At 46.3% G+C, this 22,749-nt stretch overlaps 1 protein-coding gene across 2 annotated transcripts in view; it reads right to left on the bottom strand.

Moving 5' to 3' along the window:
* COL5A1 (collagen type V alpha 1 chain) overlaps nucleotides 1-21,384 on the bottom strand; it is a 173,302-nt gene extending 151,918 nt beyond the window's left edge. The window contains exon 1 of one of the 2 annotated variants that reach the window (XM_026094410.2): nucleotides 20,957-21,384. In XM_026094410.2, coding sequence (XP_025950195.2) covers nucleotides 20,957-21,056 — 100 coding nt within the window. In that variant the 5' untranslated portion in view covers nucleotides 21,057-21,384. The remainder of the gene's footprint in view (nucleotides 1-20,956) is intronic. The other variant, XM_026094409.2, reaches the window with a different exon arrangement.
* Nucleotides 21,385-22,749: the final 1,365 nt, after the last annotated feature.

The raw sequence follows: 22,749 nt of genomic DNA, 5'->3' as shown, positions 1-22,749 counted from the left end.
GATTTTCATTCCCAGGGAGAAATAAAGCACCAAACAGGGCAACATCAAGGGTGGCACGAGCACAGGCTTGGCAAAGGAATCCAGTGGGATTAACATCTTTCTTTCACACTTTTGCAGAGCAACTTGGACCACCCCTTGCACATTTGACAGCAATTCCTACCATGTTTTGTTCTGCCTTTTAAATCATGGTCAATGGGCAGACAGAGGGTAGTATAAGAAGCTCATGTCCCCATTAAATCAGGTTTTCCCCCCACCCCACCCAAATTGCCAGTGAACTTGGCCTTCAGGTCATAATTCATGTAATGCAAAAGCCAAATATAGATTTGGGGGAACTAGTGGTATAAAAAAGTAACAAAAAGAAGAAAGATGAATAAGGACTCTGGGTATAGAAAATGATTAATCCAGATCCAAGCTGAGATACCAACAAGGGTCAGATATGACAATAAATATAAAAGGGTGCCTTGGTGCTGCTTTAGCAAAAAAGATCAAAGAAACTGAGGCTCATTGTCAATAGCACCAAAATGCTATTTTAATCCCAGACTCACTGTCCCCCATATTTGAGACCAAAAACTAGATAGATTAGACAGCTAAAGGATTAATTTCACTGTAGGGCCATTCTTATGTTCTCCAGCCTAAAATGGTGCCAGATTTGGAAAGCAGAATTTTATCAAGGAACAAATACTTCTAGAATTATTCCAGGTTTCCAGGACAAAATTGCAGAAAGACACTCCATTTAAAGCCAGGTGAAGTGTGGAAACTGAACCCCTTGATATGTTGGTCACTAAAGGCTGGGCTTTGTTGTTTGTTTTGATCTTTGCTACCACCAAAGAACAAATTTTGCATCAGATAACAAATGAGTTCTCTAAAGGGAGACAGCTAAACTCCAGTTTTGTAAATAAAGTACCTTAGCAGAGCTAAGGTTTTATGGAGAAGCCTCACACAGCCATATGTTCCCCACAATTCTTCCAGGCCCTTATTCCCACCAAGTAGAGCATTATGCTGCTTCCAAACAATACCAGTATGTTCAGTGGCAATTTACTTAAGGCAATAAGGCTGGCAGGATCTGTCCCTAAGAGATGGGTAATCAAAAAATAAATTTGTATAAGAGAACACAGCAAGACAAGCATTCATTTGCATGATGTTGAGAAGTGCAGTCATAGCATATAAAGAAACACCTAAGCTTTAATATAGCAACCTTAAGTACCTACAGCAAAGCCACAGCCCCAGGCTCTAGCTATGGATATAAGGCCAGCTTCTTGGACTAAGCCATGCAGCCCCTAGAAACCCATCCTAGTGGGCTTCAATTATCAATCCAGGATAACTAGATTAAAGGGTTACTTTACCCATATCTCTCAGCTACAATCTAAGCATAGCCTCCATCTTGCAACCTTTCCAAAGCGTGCAAAATGCAAGAGGTAAAAACACAGATGAGTAAGAAGTAGCTGAGAGATCAATACCCTGACATATCAGCCACATTTTATATGGTTTTCTCTGTAGTGCAACACAGTTACCTTGACATTGTCCTCCTCTGATTTAAAGGCTCGAACTTATTTTCTTCCCTTTCCATAACCAGGATAGTAATACAAGCAACCCTGAGCAAGGTCACAGGAGCCATCAGCAACAGATGGAGACACCTCATCCACAGCTCTGAACATTTGAGCACAGACTTGACCAACCATCTCTTCCCCTTAATTACCTGTGTTAGACATTAAGATGTTAATTAAGCATGTGCTTTATAAGCCTTAAGCTGAAAGTTTTTTCTGCCACTGCTGTCTACTCCCAAATACATCATAACCTTCCCCACCCCACTCAAAAACCTGCCTCAACTCAAGGCATCCAGCAAGACTCTAATATGCCAGTCACCCTATGACAAGTATGAGTAACAGGCCCTATTGTCCTTCGACAATTTTTAACAAGACCCCAGGCTGTTTCAAACAGATAAGCTCATCAGCGATGAGCTAACATGCACAGTCTGCACAAAGCAGCTGCTGGACACCTGAGCACACGCAGGCCAACAAGCCCAGCTGGGCAGTCCCAAGCAGCACCAGCAGGGCTCACACGTGCAGGTCTGGGTGTGGAAATTTGTTGTTGTTTACTTCTTGCCAATTCATAAATCAAGATCTGGCAAGAAACTCTGCTTTTCAGAGCAGAATACACTAGAGAACACTTCTCTACAACAATTGTTCCCATTTCTTCCCAACTCCATCTCTTATTCCCCATGGTGAATTTGTGACATCCCAGAGGAGCTAAGAGCAAAACCAAGCCACCTCTCCCGCCATGGATCCACTGCCATCTCCTCCCTCATCCCCTCTTCCACACTTGCAGTCAGGGCAGGGGAAGAGCCCTGACCCATCTCTGCTCAGGGCAGAAAGCCATCTGTGGCAACCTCCTTGCTCACTGCTGGCTCTTTCTGCTGGAGAAACTGCACATCAGGTCCTACCTGGAGGATTATTCGGATCTTATAAAGCACTTGGGTTAAGCGGCACAGGACTTCCCTATCCCCCCACTCAGGCCCTCCAAGCATACATACCTCTGCACTCAAATACAAGGACCATCCAGGCAAAAGCCCTTTCACAAAGAGGATGCGCCAGGATGTTGTGAAAGACCAGCTGATTCCCAAAGGTGCCTTTGGAAATACTACCAGTCCAAATCACATCCATGCTTTCTGGCAGCAGCCATGGACAACAACCCAAAGCCACAGCACAGCCTACTCAAGGGTTAGAAACAGGGAGGAAAAGGCAGTAGCTTTGGCAAAAAATGAAGCCAGGTCTGCAGAGAGACTGTAAATATTGTGTGACAGGACAAGCAGCAGCATGAGGAGGAACCAGGGACGATACCGGCAGGCAGGTGCTTCAGGGATGCTGCTCCAGGCTCAGCTCCTAGGGTGGCTGCTGAAAACCAGGCTGGAAGTGTTTTCACAAATAAGGCTGTGCCTGTGTGAAGGCCAGACCTTTGATCATTAGCAAAAAGAGATTTTGATTAATGAGTTACTGATGAGGTGGGAGAACAGCTTTACAGAAGTGTGTATATATATCTCTATAGCGAGGATGCCACAGGGCAGATCCCCGTGTGGTACGTATCAGCACTCTGCTGAAACACAGAAATGTGCAATTTATTGCAGGGAATGATCTCTCCCACACATGGAGAAGCCACAGCTTCAGCAGATGATCAGCACATGAAAAAAATGTATCAGGTCCTTCTCTGGACACGAGCCTTGAAAAGCAGCCAGACAGGATAAACGAAGATGCCACTGAGTAGGAATATTTCAAATCCAGTGACAACAGTGGTATTAAAATACCCATGGAGGCAAGTATTTGAGGGAGTCACACTAATAGCTGCCAGCTTGAGGCAAAAGCAGAAGGAGATGTGATGGGAGCACAGTCCCATCCCAGAAGGATCTCAGAGAAGCAGGAAGTACTCGGGATAATTTGGAGTCTTGTGATTAAAGTTCCTCCAAACTCAATGCAAAGAGAAGAGAGTTGTGAGCCAGCATGGCTGTGTATACAGAAGTAGAAAGGGAACAAAAAAACATAAATGTATACTTGCTGGAGCAAAAAGAGAAGGGAAAAAATACAAGCATGATCAAATCTAAAGGAGCAAAAATAAACAGCAGCTACAGACAGGCAGCAGCTATTTTCATACAAAGTATGTGGCACATATTTGCAGAGCCACAACACGCAGAATGCAGGGAAAAAAGAGGTTCTTTGTGAGAGGGAACAGAAACCGTAGGGTAACTCAGCAGCATTACTGTACTTAACACAAAAGGAAGAGACAATAGAGGGCAGGAGGAGATGGGCTGTTTATTTTTCTGGGTATGGTACAAGGGAGGCATCAAACAGATAGTGTTGGGAGCAACTGGAAAAACTGGCCCCTAAGGAAGACAGTATCAGGCCCAGATAACAGGTCTGAGGGGCCTGGAAACCACAAGGTTAAAAATGGATGAATCCTAAATTAGCCATAGGTAGAAATTCTCTGATAACAGCTTTTTCCCTGCAGTAAGTTGCAAACTCCAGTGATCCACTTACAAAACTTGCTGCCAGGCATCATCTGAAAGGAGGAACGAGGGTCCGAGGGGCACATAGGATTATTAGAACAAACTATCAAGAAAAGCCCTTACAAGAACAGGCTCTTTCTATATGAAGTCAAAAGGCAGGGTGAAAAATCAAACAGTGAAAATACATGCACAGTATCATTCCTAAGGATCTACAATGAAGCCTCTCAGCTCTGCTTCTGACCCAGCGCCTCCAAATATCAAGCAATTCCCTGGAGCTCTCTGCAATTCCCAGAATCAGGGCAAGCACAATGCAAACAGAGCAAGAGAATGAAATGCCCAATAGCGACCAAGAACCACATCCTCCGTCGCTGGGATCACTGCTTGGATTCCTACAGGACTAGAGACTTGCCAGGCCTGGTTTCCAACAGCACAGAGCACTCAAACCATCCCCATTCAGAGAGCTGCTAGGCTGAAATTCAGTCCTTCATTGCACCTAACCCGGGCACCCAAACTCAGCAACTTTTTGGAATTTTGCCTACATCCAGGGAGCAATTCCAGAATTCCTATCCCCGGAGCCTGAGACTGTCCCAAGATTCAGTGCAAATTAAGAAAACCACCATCTTCCAGATGAGAAACAAAAGTAGATAGATAAAGTTATAGCTACAGCTTATAGAGTGCAATACTAGCCGTTTCAGTGCAGTATTAGCAATGTCAGCTCTGCAGAGAGCTACTCCAGCCCCTGCACTGCCAAACACAGACAAGAAGCACCGCCAGTCATTTCAGTTCAAGTCTGGTAGTAATTAATTTCATTGAGTTTGACATTTGAAATAAATGAAGGAACAAACATGCTTCCACCATCTGGAAAAGTGCATGCTGACACTTCCAATCATTTGTGCATCCATTCACGTATGTGTATACATACCGCCGGGTATTTTTACATATATACAGAGAGCGCAAAAGTAAATGACACATCAAGGCATCAATCCACCCAGATAGGTATGGCAGCCCAGCACCAAGGAGTGCTGAACAGCAAAAGCAGCCAAATGAGGTAAAAAAATATTTGGAAAGCTGTAGGCAAGGCAAATGCCAAGAAGAGTTATCAGCATACTTTGAGAAAACTGAATTATACATAGTGTGTGCTTGATATTCTCTCCATCACTAAAATAAGCTATATTACTATAGTTGTAATACCATGCACTAGAGTATATACAATAGCTTAAAGGCAATCTGGGTACATTTTATATGCCATCATTTATTACTCAAAGTGACAGACTCTCCATAGCTACAGGAAAACAAATTTTATCCTTACAAAAGTGCAAAGAGGTCACTTGCAGTATGTTCCTCTTCCCTTCAACTAATTCCTTTATAAACATGCTAAGATACCTTTTCTAGAGCAAAGAGAGAGGAGGAGCCATTCACTTTAACACTGAGACAGGCATCCTAGAAAATGTACTGTCAGCTGCATACAAGGCTCAAACCAAGAGTTTGGGACTCCTTTGCCCCTTGCCAGAGCCCTCCTGACTCCTCCTGTCCAGTGCAGGCCAAAGCTTCCAGGATAGCTGCATTCACAGAAAAGTACTGGTTTTAAGTCCATAGCTACATAAATGCCCAGTGTAAGAATTGCATATTAAATCACAGGATACTATGGGTCAAATTCACTACTGCCAATTCAAAGCAGCCATAAACTCAAAGCTGTACACAACTCCAGCAGCCACTGTCAGCCCCCCTCATTCCTGCCCTGTACTCTTGCCATCAGCTTAAAAGCCCTAACTCTAGTTGTTTCTGCAGACATCAAAAACCATACTGCAACCCCTTCACTACAAAGGCAAAGGGCTTTTGCTTCCCACACCCAGCCCTCCCAAATCTTGGTGGTGCGTTCCTTCTTCCAGTGGCACCAGCCTCCTCTCAACTCCAAGAGGAACTGATGTATTAACTTATACAGGATACAGATACAGCCAACAGGATTGTTCCCTTCCTTCACCCACTCTGCAAAACTCAGTACACAAGACATTTTCAAGTAAAACAGAGCCACTTTGCACCTCAGCACTGCAGGAAGCTCTTGCAGACATGCCAAAAGAAGTGCCACTCCCTCCAAAACTGCTGATCCACCATTTGGCAGATTTCCAGCCACACAGATGACGACTGGGGCTTGTCTGGAGTGGGCTACTTTGCCTCCCGAGTTCCCCAGTGATTATTTCTCACTGTGCTTTGCTTCCTAGAAGAATTTTCCACATGCCTGGTTTAATCCTCTGTTGACTGACATTACACAGACACAACATACCTGGCTGCATCAACACCCCCTCGGCTGTCAGTCATTGCTCAGCAGAGCAGAGCCAGATCAGGTCTGCTCCCCAAGTGCATTACTCACAGCACATCTGCAGCTTTGGGTCCTCAGCACAGGACCCATTTTGCAGTGGTGAAAGCTGGCATTTTCAAGGGACCCCGAAGGAGCTATGCACTAGCGCTGACTTGCTGATCCATAAAAGCTGGGCACCTGCAGACCTCCAGGCCTGCAAGCTTCAGCCCAGATCTGCAGCTTGGGAGCAAGGGAAGCTTGCAAGCACGAACCAGGGAGCTTTCCTGCAAGAACAGAAGCCTGGTGGTCCTCCAAAAGAATGAAAATTAAATATTTACTTTCTCCTATGCCCCAGCACTGAAGGGGGGAGAGAAATACAGACATGGTCCATTGAGGAAGTCGGTAATCTTTTCCTGAGAAGTCATCAGCACAGGCCAGATTTTCTGGCCCTTCATATCCCAAATTAGCAATGTACAGCTGAAGTGTTTTGTCCCAAAGGAGGCTGAAGCAATTCCTGTTTCATGCTACTTAAGTGGAAGTCTTTAAGGGCAAGAAATACCTCTTTAGAATAGGACAAAGAGGCTTAAATAAATCACAAAACAGACCCACTTCAGGAGGCTGGTGTATTTTATTAGGGTGAGGATATTCTCCAGATCTATAATTTTATAAAAGCTCCCCCCTCATCTCCCACACATACTTTCAGTCCTACCATTAACTAAAAGACTTCTTATGAAATACCCTGCGGCTGTGCATTTCACTACTCAAAAGTGATTAAGTTACTCCAACTCACAGCAACAAGGACAGGTATATTCAGCCCCAAATCCCACCCACGTACCTTAGAGGCCACAAAAACTAGAGCAAACATTTCAACACACCAAGGGGCAGGAGACATTTCAGCTTCATCCATAAAACCTTATCCCCATGCCCCAGAGGGGCCAGCACGACTCTGACAGCCAAGATGGGCTATTTCCAAGACCACAAAAATTGTGCTCATTTTAGCAGAGCAGCTGTATGTCATTTGGGATGCCCCAAGGCAAGGACACCACCCACTCCCAAGGCAGAGGTTTTGGAGGACCAGGGCAGGGCGGTAAGCAGCCTGCAAGTACATGGGACCCAGCACCACAGTCCTGCAAGCACCAGTTCTCCATGGCCATCCCAGTTTCTGCAGCATTAGCCCATCTGGGCAGTGAATGCGTCCCAGCACAGCATAGCCAAGCAACAGCAGCCTAGGGGAACTGATTATAACAGCTGGTCATTAACAGGCTTGCTTTTTCTCAACTTTTGCTCAAAAAGCTGACTGAAAACTGCAGCATTTTTTCCAGTTTTTAGTTTCTGACAGGGAAAGTATCTGAATTTTCCAGGAAAAACACCACTTTGCAAGAGTATATTAAAATACAGGTGCAAAAATCCAGTTTTCTGGTGCATATATAGTTTGAATATAGCTTATCAAATATTATCCTTTTCCAGGCAAGTGTTCCAATTTTTCAAAGAATCCCATTGAAAACCCCTCCAAAAATTCTTACAAGCATTTTTAGGGATGCAAAAGATGTCACTCCTTACTAAAGCATTCTTGGAAAACACACCCGCCACCACAGTTTAGCAAGGCCCCAGTTACTCTAAGCCTTCAACTTCTAGCACAAGCTGAACATTTCTGAGCATCTCTAAAGTGAAACTTTAAGTGCCTTTGAACAAGGAACCCAAAGGCCTTGGCAGACATTTCCAGGCCTAAAATAAGCTCCAGTTTTGGTTGTGCTCCATATTTCATAAGATCTTCATTAGCTCTAGTTTTAGCCAAGCCTATTCCTCACTGCCACCAGAAATTGCAACAAATTTTCCTGGGCTGAATCACAACCAATATTAAAAATGCTCCATAAATTGCCAAAAAAATGCAAGTCTATGGGCAGTGGAAGGCAGCAGGTCAGGAGCAGTGGTAGAGAAGAGATGAAGAGCAGTTCTGTGATTTAGGTCCCACTGTACAAAGCCTATTTCACTGCCTAAATCCCCAAAGTTGATGGGAGTCAATGCCCCAGCTCCTGATCCCCCAGGGCTCAATGCGGACAGACTCCCACAGCCGTGCAGAACCGCAAGCACACGACCCACAGTCAAGAACCAAAATCCCATCTCTGACCAGCCATGAGCCAAGACCAAGCCCTGCGTGCCCAAAGCCCTGGCCCATGCGCAGGGAAGACCTGTGCTTCTGCACGCACCACGAATCCCCAGAACAGGGAGCCACAGATGTGTTCAGAAACACATCCAGGAGTGCGTTGCACCAGTGGGGACATGCACCCAGGGACACAAGTGCCCAGCCAGCACCTTGCAGAATCAGACCCTGCTGTTGGAAAGCACCTGTGGGTGGAAGAGACAAGACAGCAAGAAGCAGCCCCAAAGTCTCAGAGATCATGGTGAGCCTCTTACAGTGCAGAAGACTTAACCCTCCAACCCAGCTCAGAAGGAAAAAAGCAGGAGAGAGGGTGGGACAAAAGCTGGCAGAAAGGTGAAGTCTGCCTCTTTCTTCCTATACACAGTCTTGCAAGACAACAGCCTCCAGCACATAAAGACTTCTTCACTGCTTCCTGCTATAGCTCTTTAACTGCAGAGCACTAGGAAAACTGATGTTTCCAGGGCAGGTATGGCCCTTATTGCTCTTCTGTTTTGCATCCTGCAGGGAATCAGAACTGAAGCTTAAAACACCCCCAAGCCAGTTCGAAGCACTGGGGTCCGCTTGCTCCTCCCAGTCCCAGCTCCTGAGGTCAGGAGGGAAAGCAGCCAACAGTTGCAGAAAGACAGCTTGTTTTAATTTAAACATTGAGAGGCAGAGAGACTTTCTCCCAAAACGTACACAACATGATAATACGCCTCTCCCAATCCCTGCAAGCCCTCGCGAGAGAACATTCCTAGCAGTTTTCCTATATGAACACTGGCCTGTGGGTGCCAAAGCACCCGCGACAAGGATCAAAGCTGCTTCCTCCTCCCCACCTTTCATGTCACTTTTGGATCACAGACAACGAGGGGATTCTTAGTAATCTGCCGTTTTACAAAAAGCAAAAACCCAAAGGGATCAGGAGCAAATAACATGGGCCTCATTTGGAAAAGCATCTGCAAACCCACTGCTCCAGGCCATCAGTCCTTATCCTTCCAGGGCCTGACAGCTTTCCAAGGCAGGCACTGCTTGGAGCTCCAGGACCAGGGCACACACAGGGTGACAACAGCCTCATCTTTCAGAGAAAGGCCAGTGGGCACATCTGGGCCAGGTCCTGCCCACAGCACGCTCCCTCCCACGCAGCAGCCTGAGGAGCACACAACCATGAGCCCATCGCAGCTTCATCAGTGCCTTACAGCAAGGCGGGAGCCCTGCAAACCTGGCACAGTCCTCATACACGAGCTACAAGCCCCCAACACCTGCCCTACTACACCTTTAGGTCAGCATTGCACCATCAGCAGAAGAGTCCAGGTTCCCATCACTTCATGTTAAAAGGAATTTGTACTGAATTTTCAGCCACTTTGGACAAAAGCTATTCTGGCAAGTTCATTTGACATGTTTTTGAAAGTGATCTTGCATTAAGTGGGCAGGATAAATAAGTACAATTTTCAATTAAAGTGGTGTTTTGATGGGGGAATAAGTCAAGATTCTACAGTTTTGGAAAAATCTGTTTTACACTGGAAGAATATTTTGAAACAGGAAAAAATCCACTGGCTAGAAGTTAGAAGCATACACAATTCTGCTCAGTCTCTTAGGATTCATATTCCACCAAAATGCCAGAGAGGTGCTAGATAACGTGCAGGGATCTCTGCCGTAGCATCCCAGTGACTCGGACGCGCTGAGGCAGAAGGCTGCACGTGCTTCCTTTCCAGGGAAGGCAAAGCACTCAACCAAAATGCTGATGATCCCAAACGAGGGTGTGTTTCAGCCACGTAAAAAGGAAACCCACAGGTACAGGAGCTGCCCGCAATTTAGAGAAACTCTAGCCAATTGAGAACACTAACGACTTCTGAACTGGCTTCTATTTTCTGGCCTCCTCACCACCACTGCTGTTTTATTGAAATTGCCCCAGCAGTATCAATGAAAGGAAAATCCTGGCCAACTCCCCATCCCATCCCACTTGGCATTAACCCATCCACAGCTTACTGCTCCCCCTTCAACACATGCTACCCACGAGCCATATTTCTATTTTCAGTGCTCTGCCAATGCGGTTAACCAACTGCCTAGGGCTTGTAGAATGAAGCTTTTGGGCAGGAAATTAAAAAAGCTTAATTCATAACTGGCATTTATTAGGGCCAGGGCAGGAGATGGAAGCAAGCTATAGGCTGGGCCGTGCAAAGGAGCCCTGCCTACCTCCAGGCACATCAGCACCTGCCCATCACTGCTCCAGTGCACCTCCCTCGCACCCAAGAGGTGCCCCAGGATGGTGCTGGGACCCTGCTGGGGTCTGTTTAAGGTAGGCAAATTCTCTTGCCAGCATTTCAACAGACAATACTACTATTCCAGTCTAGCATCTTCATGACACTACTAGCCTTGCTCACCCTACAGCAGGGCACATAACATCCAGGTGTTGGGGAAAAGCAGCCTGGCCAAGTATTAATGTGGAGGCTCCTAATTCGGAGGAAGCCTTTTTTCCCTGCACATCAGTGAGCTTGTCAGGCAGTCCAGAGCTTACTAACTCTTTAAGCTCAGGATGTTTGCTGTGCAAAGTGACAACAGCAGTAAACCAAAGACCCAGCGCCTCAGCACACTCCCTGGACCAGTGGCGCACAGCCCACCTCAGCACCAAGTTTAGGAGCCCCTGGCAACTACAACTGCCTAATCCCAGCTCCAGGCCTTTGTAAATTTTTTTTTAGGTGCCTGAACACTCCAGCAGACCTCAGTTCAGATTTGCTCTAACTCCCTTAAAGCTCAGTGACACAGAGCTGTTTGGCACCAGCTGAAGCACCTGGCTTAGAAGCTCCTTTTTTCCATTTCTTCTCCAAAGAATGACACTTGTATTCAGTGACTCATCTCCCTGACCTTCTATTCACTTCTAACAGTGCAAGCTGGAAACAAGGGCATACAAACAATGCATTCATTATTCTGCTGGTGAAATGCAGTCCTCAGACCAAATCTCTAACCTAGAACAGGCAGCAGCACTCAGGCTCTATCTTCATATTGCAGCACTGGGCACATCTAGGATGAGCTCTGTCAAAACCACCCAAATTCACTCCTTCCCACTGCATATCTGAGGGGTGCAACTGAACTAACTTGCGCCCTGCTGCCAAAATCACTGTGTAAAACTCCCCACCAGATCCTGGGAAACTGGTAGAGTGACCACCAGGAATTCAGCTGCAATGAATTCTTACTTAAATATTGTCTTGGAAACAACAAAAAGGGGTAGAAGGGTGAGTGAGAGGAACAGAAAAGAAATCAGTAAGGCTCTCCATAAGACATGTGCAGCTCAGCTAAAGCACAGCTCTTTCCTCCTGTATGTCCACACAAATAATAGAAACCCCAGCTGACATGTAAATGAAACTCTAAATCTGGCCACTAAAACTGCCCAACGGTCCCTTCAAGCAGGGACTCCAGCAGACCCCCCGGTGACCTCTTCCCCAAGCTTCCCCCATTAACTCCTTGCAGCATTTCCAGCAGAGCTGCAGCCTCTCCCCCATCCTTTGCAAGTTGTAGAAGTGCAGAAAAGCAAGGCAAGAAAAGGGCTTTAAACAGCTTGCTTAAAAGCTGAGCCAGGAAAACAAATTATTACCTTATTTACTCTGAAAGAATTAACATCTCCCTGGCTGCAGTTGCACAGCTTGATCCAGGCAGGAACAGCATTCAGAGTCATCCCAACAGCAAGATTTAGATGCATTTAGCTTGGAAGATGGTTCAAATTTCCAGCAAGCTGCAGCATCCTCTAAGGACAGCAGAAGATCCACATACACACAAATGCACCCATCCCCCCCTTGGGAAAACAGAGTACCTAGGTACCTTTTGGGGTAAAATACAGATTGTTCAGACCAATGGAAAGTTATCACTGACCACAGCTGGACTAAGGTTTGGCCTTCAAGCCTCTTTCTCCAGAGAACCTAGTGCAGCAGGGCTGAACACTACTAGCAGTACAGCATCAGGCATGGGGGGTGTCTCAAAAATCCATAGGGATGAATGCACTTTGCCCCAAAAGCCTGTTTAAGGGCAAAGCATTCAAATATAAAATGCACTTTTGTATACTGGTAAAATAGCTGGATGTCATCAGCCCAAAGCCAGCTGAAAGTCATGCTGACATCATCTTACTTGACCTTCTTTTTCTGGATTACAGCACAACCCTAACATGCAAAACCCAGGGAGGGATATTCAGCTTCAGCATCCAGTACCCCACTTCCATTCACATCACACTCCAGCTTCCAAAAGTCTTTCCAATAAACTGAAGCATGTGTGGCTACCTGCTTCAAATTTCATTTATAGATTCAAAGCTATGGTGTTGATACTGCTTTTATATAATAGCATAGTGGTCTGTGTTATGCTCCCAGTCTAAACTGGAACAGAAGTTTGTCCAAAGCTACATACAAAATCCAGATAAGCTTTTGGGTTTGCAACATTTAAGGTGCTAGTGAGGTTAGAAAGGGAAACACCATCCCATGGAAGAAAAGTAGAAGTCTCTTAAAACACAACCACTAACAGCCTGAGGCATAGGGTTGAGAAGAGGCTCTTAAAATACTCCATTGCTTCAAAACAAATACTGAATGCTGATATGCTGACAAGGTGTATTACACATTGCAGCCATGCCTCAAGGGCAAGCACAGGGTTCTGCGCAGCAAGAGAGGAGCAAATCCGAGCACAGAAGCAGTGATTTGCCCAAGGCTGCAGCAGCACTAGGGAATGAACAGTGGTGCAGCTCATTCCAGGCATTCAGTCCCAAAACTATCCTTTTTCTCTCCAGCTCATTACACAACCTAAAAGGAAAACTCCAGCATTGTAAATGTGTTAATACTATTTTCCTAGTTTCAAAAAAAGACATCTTTCAACATTGTGAAAGCTTCCAGATGATGCTAAGAAGCCTTTTGGCTTCTGGAGAGCAAGCAGCCCAGACTCAGAACAACCAACCTCAAAAATGCCTTTTGTGTAGCTCCTTCATTTATTTTAGTTCTGAAGATGTTCCAGAGAAACCACTCTGCATGACTTGGACAGTTCACTCAGTGCTCAGCTTCATTTCAAGGGCCCTGAAACTTAGACAGTAACCCAGGGGCTAATTGTACCATGGTTGCCAATCTAAATGCTTTTTCCATATAACATTTTATTTTAACAAAATTTTTCCATTCTTGTATGCCTTTCATTTGCCTTTTTTTGTTTTAGTCACTTCACATGTTGGGGTTTTTGTTTCACACAAAGGTTTCTATTTACAGAGGCTTTTTTTTTTTTTTTTTAAAAAAAAGGAAAAAGCTGCCAGCTTGCAGACTCAGCATATATCACATGTGCTCCACTCTAGTTAGTAAGAATAAAAGCTTTGATATGCAGCAAAGCAAGGCTGCAACTGGAGAACAGTCCCAGGAACCTCTCTCAAGCGAGCCAGGAGGGCAGACGAGAGGGCTGCACCGATGACCACTGAAGGTAAGAGCAGGTAACTGAGGGAATCCAGCAGGCAGAAGAAAGCCTTGAGAGCCTGACAATTGCCTTCCGCTCACCATAGCTGAAGATGCATGCCACAGTCCAAAGCTGCTGGCCAAGAGCCTTCCTAGGGGCTTTGCTGATGCCCAGCCACAGGGAGACACAGCTGGGCTCTAGCAATGCAACCTGCCCCTGAAAGCCCCTGGACCTAGGGGCACTCCAGCTAGTGCAGAAGGCTGCAGCTCAACAGCAAAATACAAGCATTTCAGACTGGCCCTGCACACCCTACGCCCAGAAATCACCTGGAAAGACTTTTTGCCTCTGGACCTTACCAAAACCTCCACCACTCACATCTCTCTCCAGGTCTGCTTCATGCTGGACACAGGATCCACCTGACTACAGCCTTCCTACAGCCAGCATGCCACTGACCGGGGTGTGTGCAGGTCTTGTGAAGGCTCCACAAGCAGCCCTTTTCAAGCAACCCCATTTATGGTAAAGGTCTTTCAAAAAATCTCTTAAAACCTCCCCCAAAATAATACCACCCAATTAGCAAAGAATAAAAATCTACCAATATCTTCAAACTGATATTCCTGACAGCTCTGTGCAATAGCTGCACTCCAAAGGGGGGTCATAACCCAAGGGAAATTCAAATAATGGAAATAATGAAAAAGAGCTAAAGGACACCAAACAGCCCTGATCAAGAGGGACATTTTCGAGTACAGAAAAGCCTCCGCACATCTTGGCAAACCCAAAGTTTGGAAAGAAACACCAGTGAGAAGTGGTGCCTTTTATTGCATGGGACCTCCCTGGGGCCTCCCCCCACCATGCCACCGATTGCAAGGAGCCGAGAGGGAAAGTCCACAAGGGGATCCTGACAGCCGGCATCACACGTGCCACAAGTCATGGTCCCTAACAGCCATCACCTGCTTTTACACAGACCTACCAGGGCAGCTGTCAAGCACCCAGCAGGGAGGCAATTCACCTTAACCCCATCCAGGATTTCCAAGCAGCCTCCTCACTTCCAAATTTTTATCTGAAATTCATGAAGGCTAAACTGGGGCTTTAAGAGCTTAACGAAAGGCCCTATGTGCTTATGCAGATAGTACGAGTGTAACCAATACAGCTCAATTTGCATACTTCAGTACCAGGTACTACCACTTAGATCAAACAAGACTTGCAATAAATCCAGGACAGAGGGCTGCACTCCAGCACTACAAAGAAGCTAAAAGCTAGCAAAGGCATACATATATAGAGCAGGGAAGCCAGCAGAGAGATTATCAAACAACTCTTCTGTTTAAAACAGCAACTACCATTTACCAAACTCTAGGTATTCAAAAGTTACAATCATGTTTTCAGCAAAACAAGTGATGTTAAGTCTTTCTCTGTAAAAGAACTCATTTTATAGAAAGATAGCTGCTTTGAGAAGATTCCTACCAAATAACTAAGCTAGAGCATACATGAACAGGCATGTACATACACAGGAAAGTGCCAAATTCACACTTGTAACAAAGCAGGGATTTCCCCCATCTCAGGGACTGTTATGCTTCAAAATTAATTCACACTAAGGCAAAGCATGAACTCCAAACGCAATCATTCTTGCCAGCGATCCCAAACCTTGGGGCCTATACCCCAAATTGCTTTAAATGCAGACAGGCCCTTATCTCTTTAATGCAAGCAACAACCAGCAGGCCAATAAACCAAGAGGCTTTTAATTCAACTGTTGGGAAGGTTTTTAAGCCCAAGCATTGCCTGCTGCAACATGCACACCATCTGAGCACGATCAAGCAGGAGACCCATCACAGTACCTCTCCACCTGCAACACGCTCACTGAAATCCCAACAGCCCTTGGTTCAGCTCTCCACTCCCCCCTCATCCTCACATTCTCCAGATGTATCCACAGGCAATCACAAACAAATAGCAAAACCATGAATTACTGTGGTGATGCCTAATTTGAACACTCACCTACTCCATGTTCATCACCTCTGTCAGCCAGCTGGCCTGTTCCCTCTTCTCCCACCACCTCATACACTTCTCTGCATAACAGCGAGCAAGACTGCAGGTTTGCTGGGCCAGAAAGCATCTAATCCTCAACCTGCCTGAGTGGAAATGCCTGCTGCACTATTGCTCAGTGAGGTTTTCTAAATTTGAGACTTTGTTTACAGAAAGCAATTTGCCACCTTCCACCTGCTCTGGGAAGGACCAGTGTCCTGCACTGCGTTGTATCCCCAGCATCCTGCCCACTCGGATCACAAGCACTTCACCAGCAGTCATGACCCAAACCAAATAATCCTCTTCCAGCCCATAAGCACAATATTGCAGCTTTTTTGCAAAAGGAGAGATCTTTAATTCAATGGGAAAACAGGAGCATAGTTTCCTTAAATCATTTTCGTCTATACTACACTACCAGCATGCTCACCAGCCAGCAAGGGAGAGCTCCGGCCAAGAGCACAGGGATTACCTAGAACTAGGGATCTTGGTAAGTATGCATTATTTCTGCTGTGGACAGAGCTCAAAGTCTTAAAAAGAGGCTCAGCTCCTTTACAGACACCTGCTGATTCCTTATCTTTTATAAGCAGAACCAATTTCCACTGAAGCCAGTGGGCAACTTTCCATCAACATGAAAGAAACCTGGATCAGGCCCTATGAACACAGATATTCCATTCTCTAACATTCAACTTCTGCTCCAAGAAATATTCGGAGTTCAGACAGATTAAAATAAGAGCATCAGTAGAGGGATGGGGCAGGGAACAGGTGGAAGAATCAGGGCATAAGACAAAAAGGTAGAAAAATTGTTAAAAAAAAGATAGCCAATTTGCTCTCCCTCTGCAGAAAAAACACACTGAAAAGCAGTTTCCTTGAATTCTCCCACAGATTTATTTCTGTCCAGACAGAAAACCCAGATTACCTAAAATACATCTATAAATGGTGCTTTCACGCAAATGCCTCTGCATTAGTGACATATGCCACAGCAGCACCGTCTGCCTCTTCACATCTGTTGCCATGCTGCGTCTCCTTTTAAACACTATCTGCAATTGAAAGCAGTTGTGCAAAAGCATACTCTCTAAAATTATAAACTGAAGCCAGGCTTCAGGACAGATGGGAAGCTTCGAGGCAGGTATTCTGCACCAAAGCAGAGGGGACAGGACAGAGCTGCATCTTTGGTGCTAGAGGAAACCAGCCAGGCACATGCTGCCAAGAGTGACGTTGGGCACCTACGGGCCCTTAGGGGTCTGGGCCCTGGTCCTGGGATGGTGGCAGAGAATTTCCTGTCAACGCTCCTGAGAAAAGAGCAGCTACTTGAAAATTAAAAGCATTATGCTGAGTATCACACACAGCACAGATGCTGGTAAAGACCATCAGCAGAGAAATGACACCCAAAACAAGATATCTTGGGAATAACCTTTAGACTATGCATTAGTAGTTAAGATGATAAAGACAGAACTGGGAATGATTCATAATAGATATCTAAAGCTTAAAGCAGCATCCTGCAGTTCTTTCAAACTCTTTTCTATGACATCAGATAAGGGGGGATAACCACCCAACCCAGTGCTGTAAGCTGGGCTCTGCGCAAGGCCTGGCTTTCCCATGCACACTCCCCTTGCAGACCTACAGCTCCCCATCTGGATCACTTCCCACAGCACAGGGGAAGGAGAGCTCAGAAAACAGGAGCCAGTCACCCAAAGGCCCCTCACTGACAGATGCCAGCACATCCCCTGCAACACTACGTGACTTCAAGTGGTCGCAAAACAACGACTGATGAGATTTGCTCAACACTAAAAAAGAACAAACCTGTTAAGTCCATCTCCTTGAACTACAACATGCAATGGGCAGGGGGCAGTACCCACTTAAAGCAAGGCTGCACATCCCCTTTACTGTCCTTTCCTATTTGTTCTAGGGCAGCCTTTGTGCCTGCAAGCCCTCGCATTAAGGCCAACAGTTTTGTTTACTGCTTTATCCTTGATTTTAAACAGAGGTTTTTATCTGGGACAACCCAGCATTGATATCTAAGGTAGTGATACCCACCAAGAGGTCATCTTCAGACTACAAAAAAGACAAGATCTCAGTAGCCAGAATTCAATGCCAGCAGATAGAGGGTCCACACTGTTCTGCCTCTTTGCACAAAAATCAACAATTATTCAACAGGTTTTGCCTGAGAACCACCACCCGTAGACCTTGGATGAAACGGGATTTCTCCAGTTGCAAACTAGGCAGTGCAGCAACGCTCTGGACTAGCGGCAAAATCCCTGTTAACATTGGTGGGAGACTGCCCAAGAGCTGGCCAGACCAACTTGGTGATCACGGTCCAGAAACAGTGACTCCTGCACAACTGCAGGGAAGAGACCAGCAAGCAGCCTTCAAAGAGAGCTGCCTCTAGAAGGCAACGGTTTGAAAAGATTTGTCATCAGGCCCCTAGTTTACAGAGAAGAATAATATATTACTTAAGTTGTATGCCTCTAGTCCATCCTCTGGATGAGGCATGTATAACAGCTGGGTTTAAGCTGCAAAGTCCTGTTCCAAACCAGCAATACACTGACAGCATAATCCAGGTTTCACACTGGAGATCAGATCCATCACCAATTCCAAACTTATAAAGTCATATTTCTTCTTGTAAAAGAATACCAAAATTTTCAATTGGCAAAATATTAAAACTGTTCTAACTGGCTGAATACAAAGAATTTTTAAGCTCATTCTAAATGTCTGGGGAACAGCCAAAGAGAGAAGCAACAGATGGCAACAAGATACTTCATGGTCTCCAGTATTTTTATTCCTTTTAAAGGACATGCCATGTATTCTTATTGCACTTTTCTTTGCCACTAAAGGAAACGGCTGCTTCCAAAAATTTTCACCCACAAACCCAAATCAGTTTTACAGGGATTTGTTTAAAAAGATACTGCAACTTTGTGAGTTAGATTTTAGCAGGACATATCTGTTTAAAAAAAGGAACAAGTATAGGTTAGAAGGGCAGAGTTCAGCAGCATTTCAGTTCATGTCACTTCTGACATTGCTATTTCTCTGACAGCTTATTCTGGAAACCCTTGTGCCAGGTTTCTTCCCCCTCTTTTCAGAGCAACCCAACCGATGCATTTCTGAAGATGATTAAGTGTTTCACCCCACTCCATACAGAGACCGGATAAAATGAAACTGAAACAGAAACAATCTGAGCTGATATAAAAAACAGCTTGGAAGGATTAAAAAGAGCTCTAGAGGGTATCAGTCAATGCCATCAGCTGTACAAATCTGACTCCTCCCTCATTTAAATTATTTGATAGCATATTAGGAGGCTCATTAGGCTAATTCACTGCGAGAGTCACTACTCAGAGCAGCGAGTTGGCCCTGCAGAAGTTCTCCAGCCTCCCACCGTATCACCGCGTCCAGCTAGACAGACCGCTGCTGCCCAGAGCTGCAGCCACAGCAGGATCCAGAAGTCACAGAAAAGTTACCCGTGAGTTTAAAAAGAGCTAGCTCTTATGCTGAAGCTGTTCAAAGAATATACCCTGACAGGCAGTGTGCTTAAGGATGCTCCGAAACCACTGAAATGTTATTAGCACAGCCACAGAGAGCAGAAAGTGAAAGAGAAAATCCCTATTCTTTTCCTCAAAACAGTGGAGACCAGTAATTCAACTTCCAGCTAATACAAAGTAACAGTGACCTGATGCTACTGGCTGTGTAAAAAGGGAAATTAAGCTACTAGTATTGCTGCAGCACTGTTCTAGTCAGAGAAAGCTGCTCTAATAATCCAATACTTCTGCAATACAATAAAAACCCTGTGATAACTGACAGCTGTTAGTTTTTCCTGGCAATGATGTACCATAAGCATTTTATTCATTGGAGAACAACTTATTTTCCATCTTGCTCAGAACTTGCAAGCAAACTATTGATGAAAGCATTCCTCATACTACTGCCTTTTATTTTCTTCCTTAAAGTCATTTTTAAGAGCCTAGAAATTACCATAATTGACTATCACACAACTATATAACATCCCACATGCATTTGTCCCAGTAACACACACACAACCCAGCAGATGCCCCTGGCTGAGCTTCCAGGACAAAAAAGAATATCCAAAACTTGCACGAACTTGAGCATGAAAACCAGATCTCGGGCAGATCAGCTATTCAGGGTACTTTCAGCTTAGTTTCCCAAGTATCCTGCAAAACTCAATCTACTTTAAACTTTGCAGATTTCAAAGTCAGCTCTGCCAACAAACCACTTCTTTCTCTCATAACACTATTCAAAAAGATCCCAGAGCACTGATGCCTCCAAGTGTCTCCTACAACCTCAGGAGAGACTCTGAAAACAGAACTTTTGCAGCAGATCCACAAGTATCCGTCCTGCTCTGGTATTTCACAGCTCGCCACGGGGAGCACAGGCATTTGTAAAGCAGAGCTCCCCAAAACGCACAGGGCAACCGAAGCATCCAGCTCGCAAGCTGAAGTGCTCAGTCCCTCTTCTGCACGATTTTTAAAATGACATTCAGGGTTTTTTGTTACTGTTTTTGCATGTCTAGGACTGTTTCGCATCTATTATTTCACAGCGCTTCCTCTTGCCACTCAGCAGTAGTAATTTGAGGGAGAAACTCTGCAAACTTGGGTTAGGGAAGCACAGAGCGTGTGTGCCCTGGGCTCCGGAGCAGCAGAGTCTGCAAAGCTTTTGTGCACGGAGATCTGCCGCTTTGAAGTGGGAGAGGAGAGCAGATTCCTTCTCGACTAAGTTTCCTCTCCTCAAGGAGGAGGAGGAACTATGCAAGAAGAGTTTTCCAGTTAAATACACACATATCCACACACATATATATGCATATATAAAGAACTAGAAGCTCTAGATACACATACTGACTTCTGCTCCAGAAAAACGAGCACAGCAACAGGCAGAGCCGTTTAAGACGAGAGGGGAAAAAAGTACTGTTTTAAGTTTTTCCCCTTTTCCGGGCCCCCTGACAAACGGCATTCAGACGCTGGGGCGGCTAAAGTTTTTCTCTCCCCTTTTTTTCGGGATTCACTGCGTGAGGAAAGACAGATGTTTTGCAAAGCACCAAAGCCAGCTCCTCCTCGGGGGTTTGCGCCGGGTGTCCACGAAGGCCCCGGCTGCCCCCGCCGCCGCTTACCTGCACCGCCCAGGGACGCGGCGCCCAGCAGCAGCAGCGCGGCGGGCACCGGCCAGCGCCGTATCCAGCTTCGCCGTTTCCACCGCGTGTGCGTATCCATGGTCCGCAAAAAAAGGGGCACCAGCTCGGGACAGCTCGGCAAGCGCCGAAAAAAACTGGGAAAAGGGAGGGGAAACGGAAAAAAAAAAAAAAGCGAAGAAAAGCCGCTCAGACCCCCCCGCCTCCCCCCCCCGGAGAGCAGCCGCTTTATAAAGCCATGGGGCTGTCGGGGGGCTCCGCCGCGCTCGGCCCTTCCCCTGCTTGCTGCGGGAGCGAAAACTTTCTTTCTCTCTCTCTCTCTCCCCCTCTCCTTTTTTCTTTTAAAGCCAAGGCGAGAGTTTGTCAATCTCGGAGCCGCGCAGCAAATCAGGGCCGGGCGGCGCGGCCCCCTGCACGGCCCGGCCCCCCCGGCGCGGCCCGGCCCCCGGCCCGGCCCCCCCGGCAAGTTTGAACCGCCGCTGCCGGGCGGCCGCGGCCCGCTCCCCGCCGCCCCTTTGTCCCCGCTCGCCACTAGCTCCCCCCACAAATAACCCCCTAACCTGGAGGTCTTTGCCCCCCCCCCCCCCCCCCGCCTTTTGCTTCTGGCTTCAGAGAGAGACGGGGGTCAGGGTGCTTTTGGAAGGGCACAGGGCAGCAGATGCTGGCTAGCATTTAGCAAAAGGAGGTTGCAAATGCAAAGGGTAAAAGTGCAGCCAGGAAAGCATGGCAAGAAGTTATCTCCCGCCAGGTTAGCTCAACCGTTGCAGTGGTGAAATACTTCCCTGGCGAGCGGCCAAGGAGGACAGTCAGCTATTAAAACTGCTGCCTTCGGGCTGCGCGCAGTTTGCACACTTTGTCTGGCCAAGGTGCTCCTCTGCTCCCATTGCTCCTCCTTTCGCTAAGCTGCCCAGCACTGCTCATCTTCACACACTAGTGATAGCAACACAGCACACTGGTAGCAAGCATCAGTTCCAAATGATTTTACCAATTCTGGTATCGTGTAGCATGTTGTACAGCACTGATACTGGTACAGCACCAAGAAAACTGCAACAGTCTCGACTTCCCCACGCATCCTTTCCTCCAGCATTGCCCCCTCTCAGGCCCCCAGGGAGAGGGACCCTCAGCACTGCAGGACTAGGCGGCATGGCATGCAATGCTGCAGAGCCCTTGACAAACCCAAAACCAGATCATGGTACTTGACAGGGAGCAACAGCCTAATGCAGCCCTCTCCCTCCCTATATTTAACTAAAGAACTTTGAAGACTTGCTGGTATCAATACTTTCAGTGCCATTAAAGATCTTCTATTAGTGACCCCTCATTGCTGGCATGCAACAGGTAAGAAGTCTCCGAATTTAGTGTCTGAGGTCACAGCGATTATCAAGGAGCAGTAATTTCACCTACAGACTCTGAACTGGAGCCAGTGGGCTCCCATTCTGCACCATGTCAAAGCATCCCAGCCCTCCCACATCCTCACAGAGCAGCACCCTCATGGCCTTCATTACCTGCAAGCAAAACAGCCACTGCTGTCAGCTCAGCTCTTGCGCCCTGCTGGACTGCAGCCTTGACGATGTATGTATTTAGGCATTTATCACCGCAGGTACCTGGGCAGCAATCGCTGGCCATTTCTGCTTATAATATACCAGGCAGAGGGCAGCATATGAGTTAGGGGTTAGGGCATTTGCCTGGGAGGCAGGACTGTCCAGTTCTCACCATGCCTTGATGAACCTGTCACTCAGCCTTTCTGCTTTGGATTATCTGAAGGAATAATATTCAGT

This window comes from Dromaius novaehollandiae, chromosome 20 (assembly GCF_036370855.1).
Source record: "Dromaius novaehollandiae isolate bDroNov1 chromosome 20, bDroNov1.hap1, whole genome shotgun sequence".
Lineage (NCBI taxonomy): Eukaryota > Metazoa > Chordata > Aves > Casuariiformes > Dromaiidae > Dromaius > Dromaius novaehollandiae.
The sequence above is the reverse complement of the archived record's forward strand: the minus strand, read 5'-3'. Positions and strand labels throughout refer to the sequence as shown.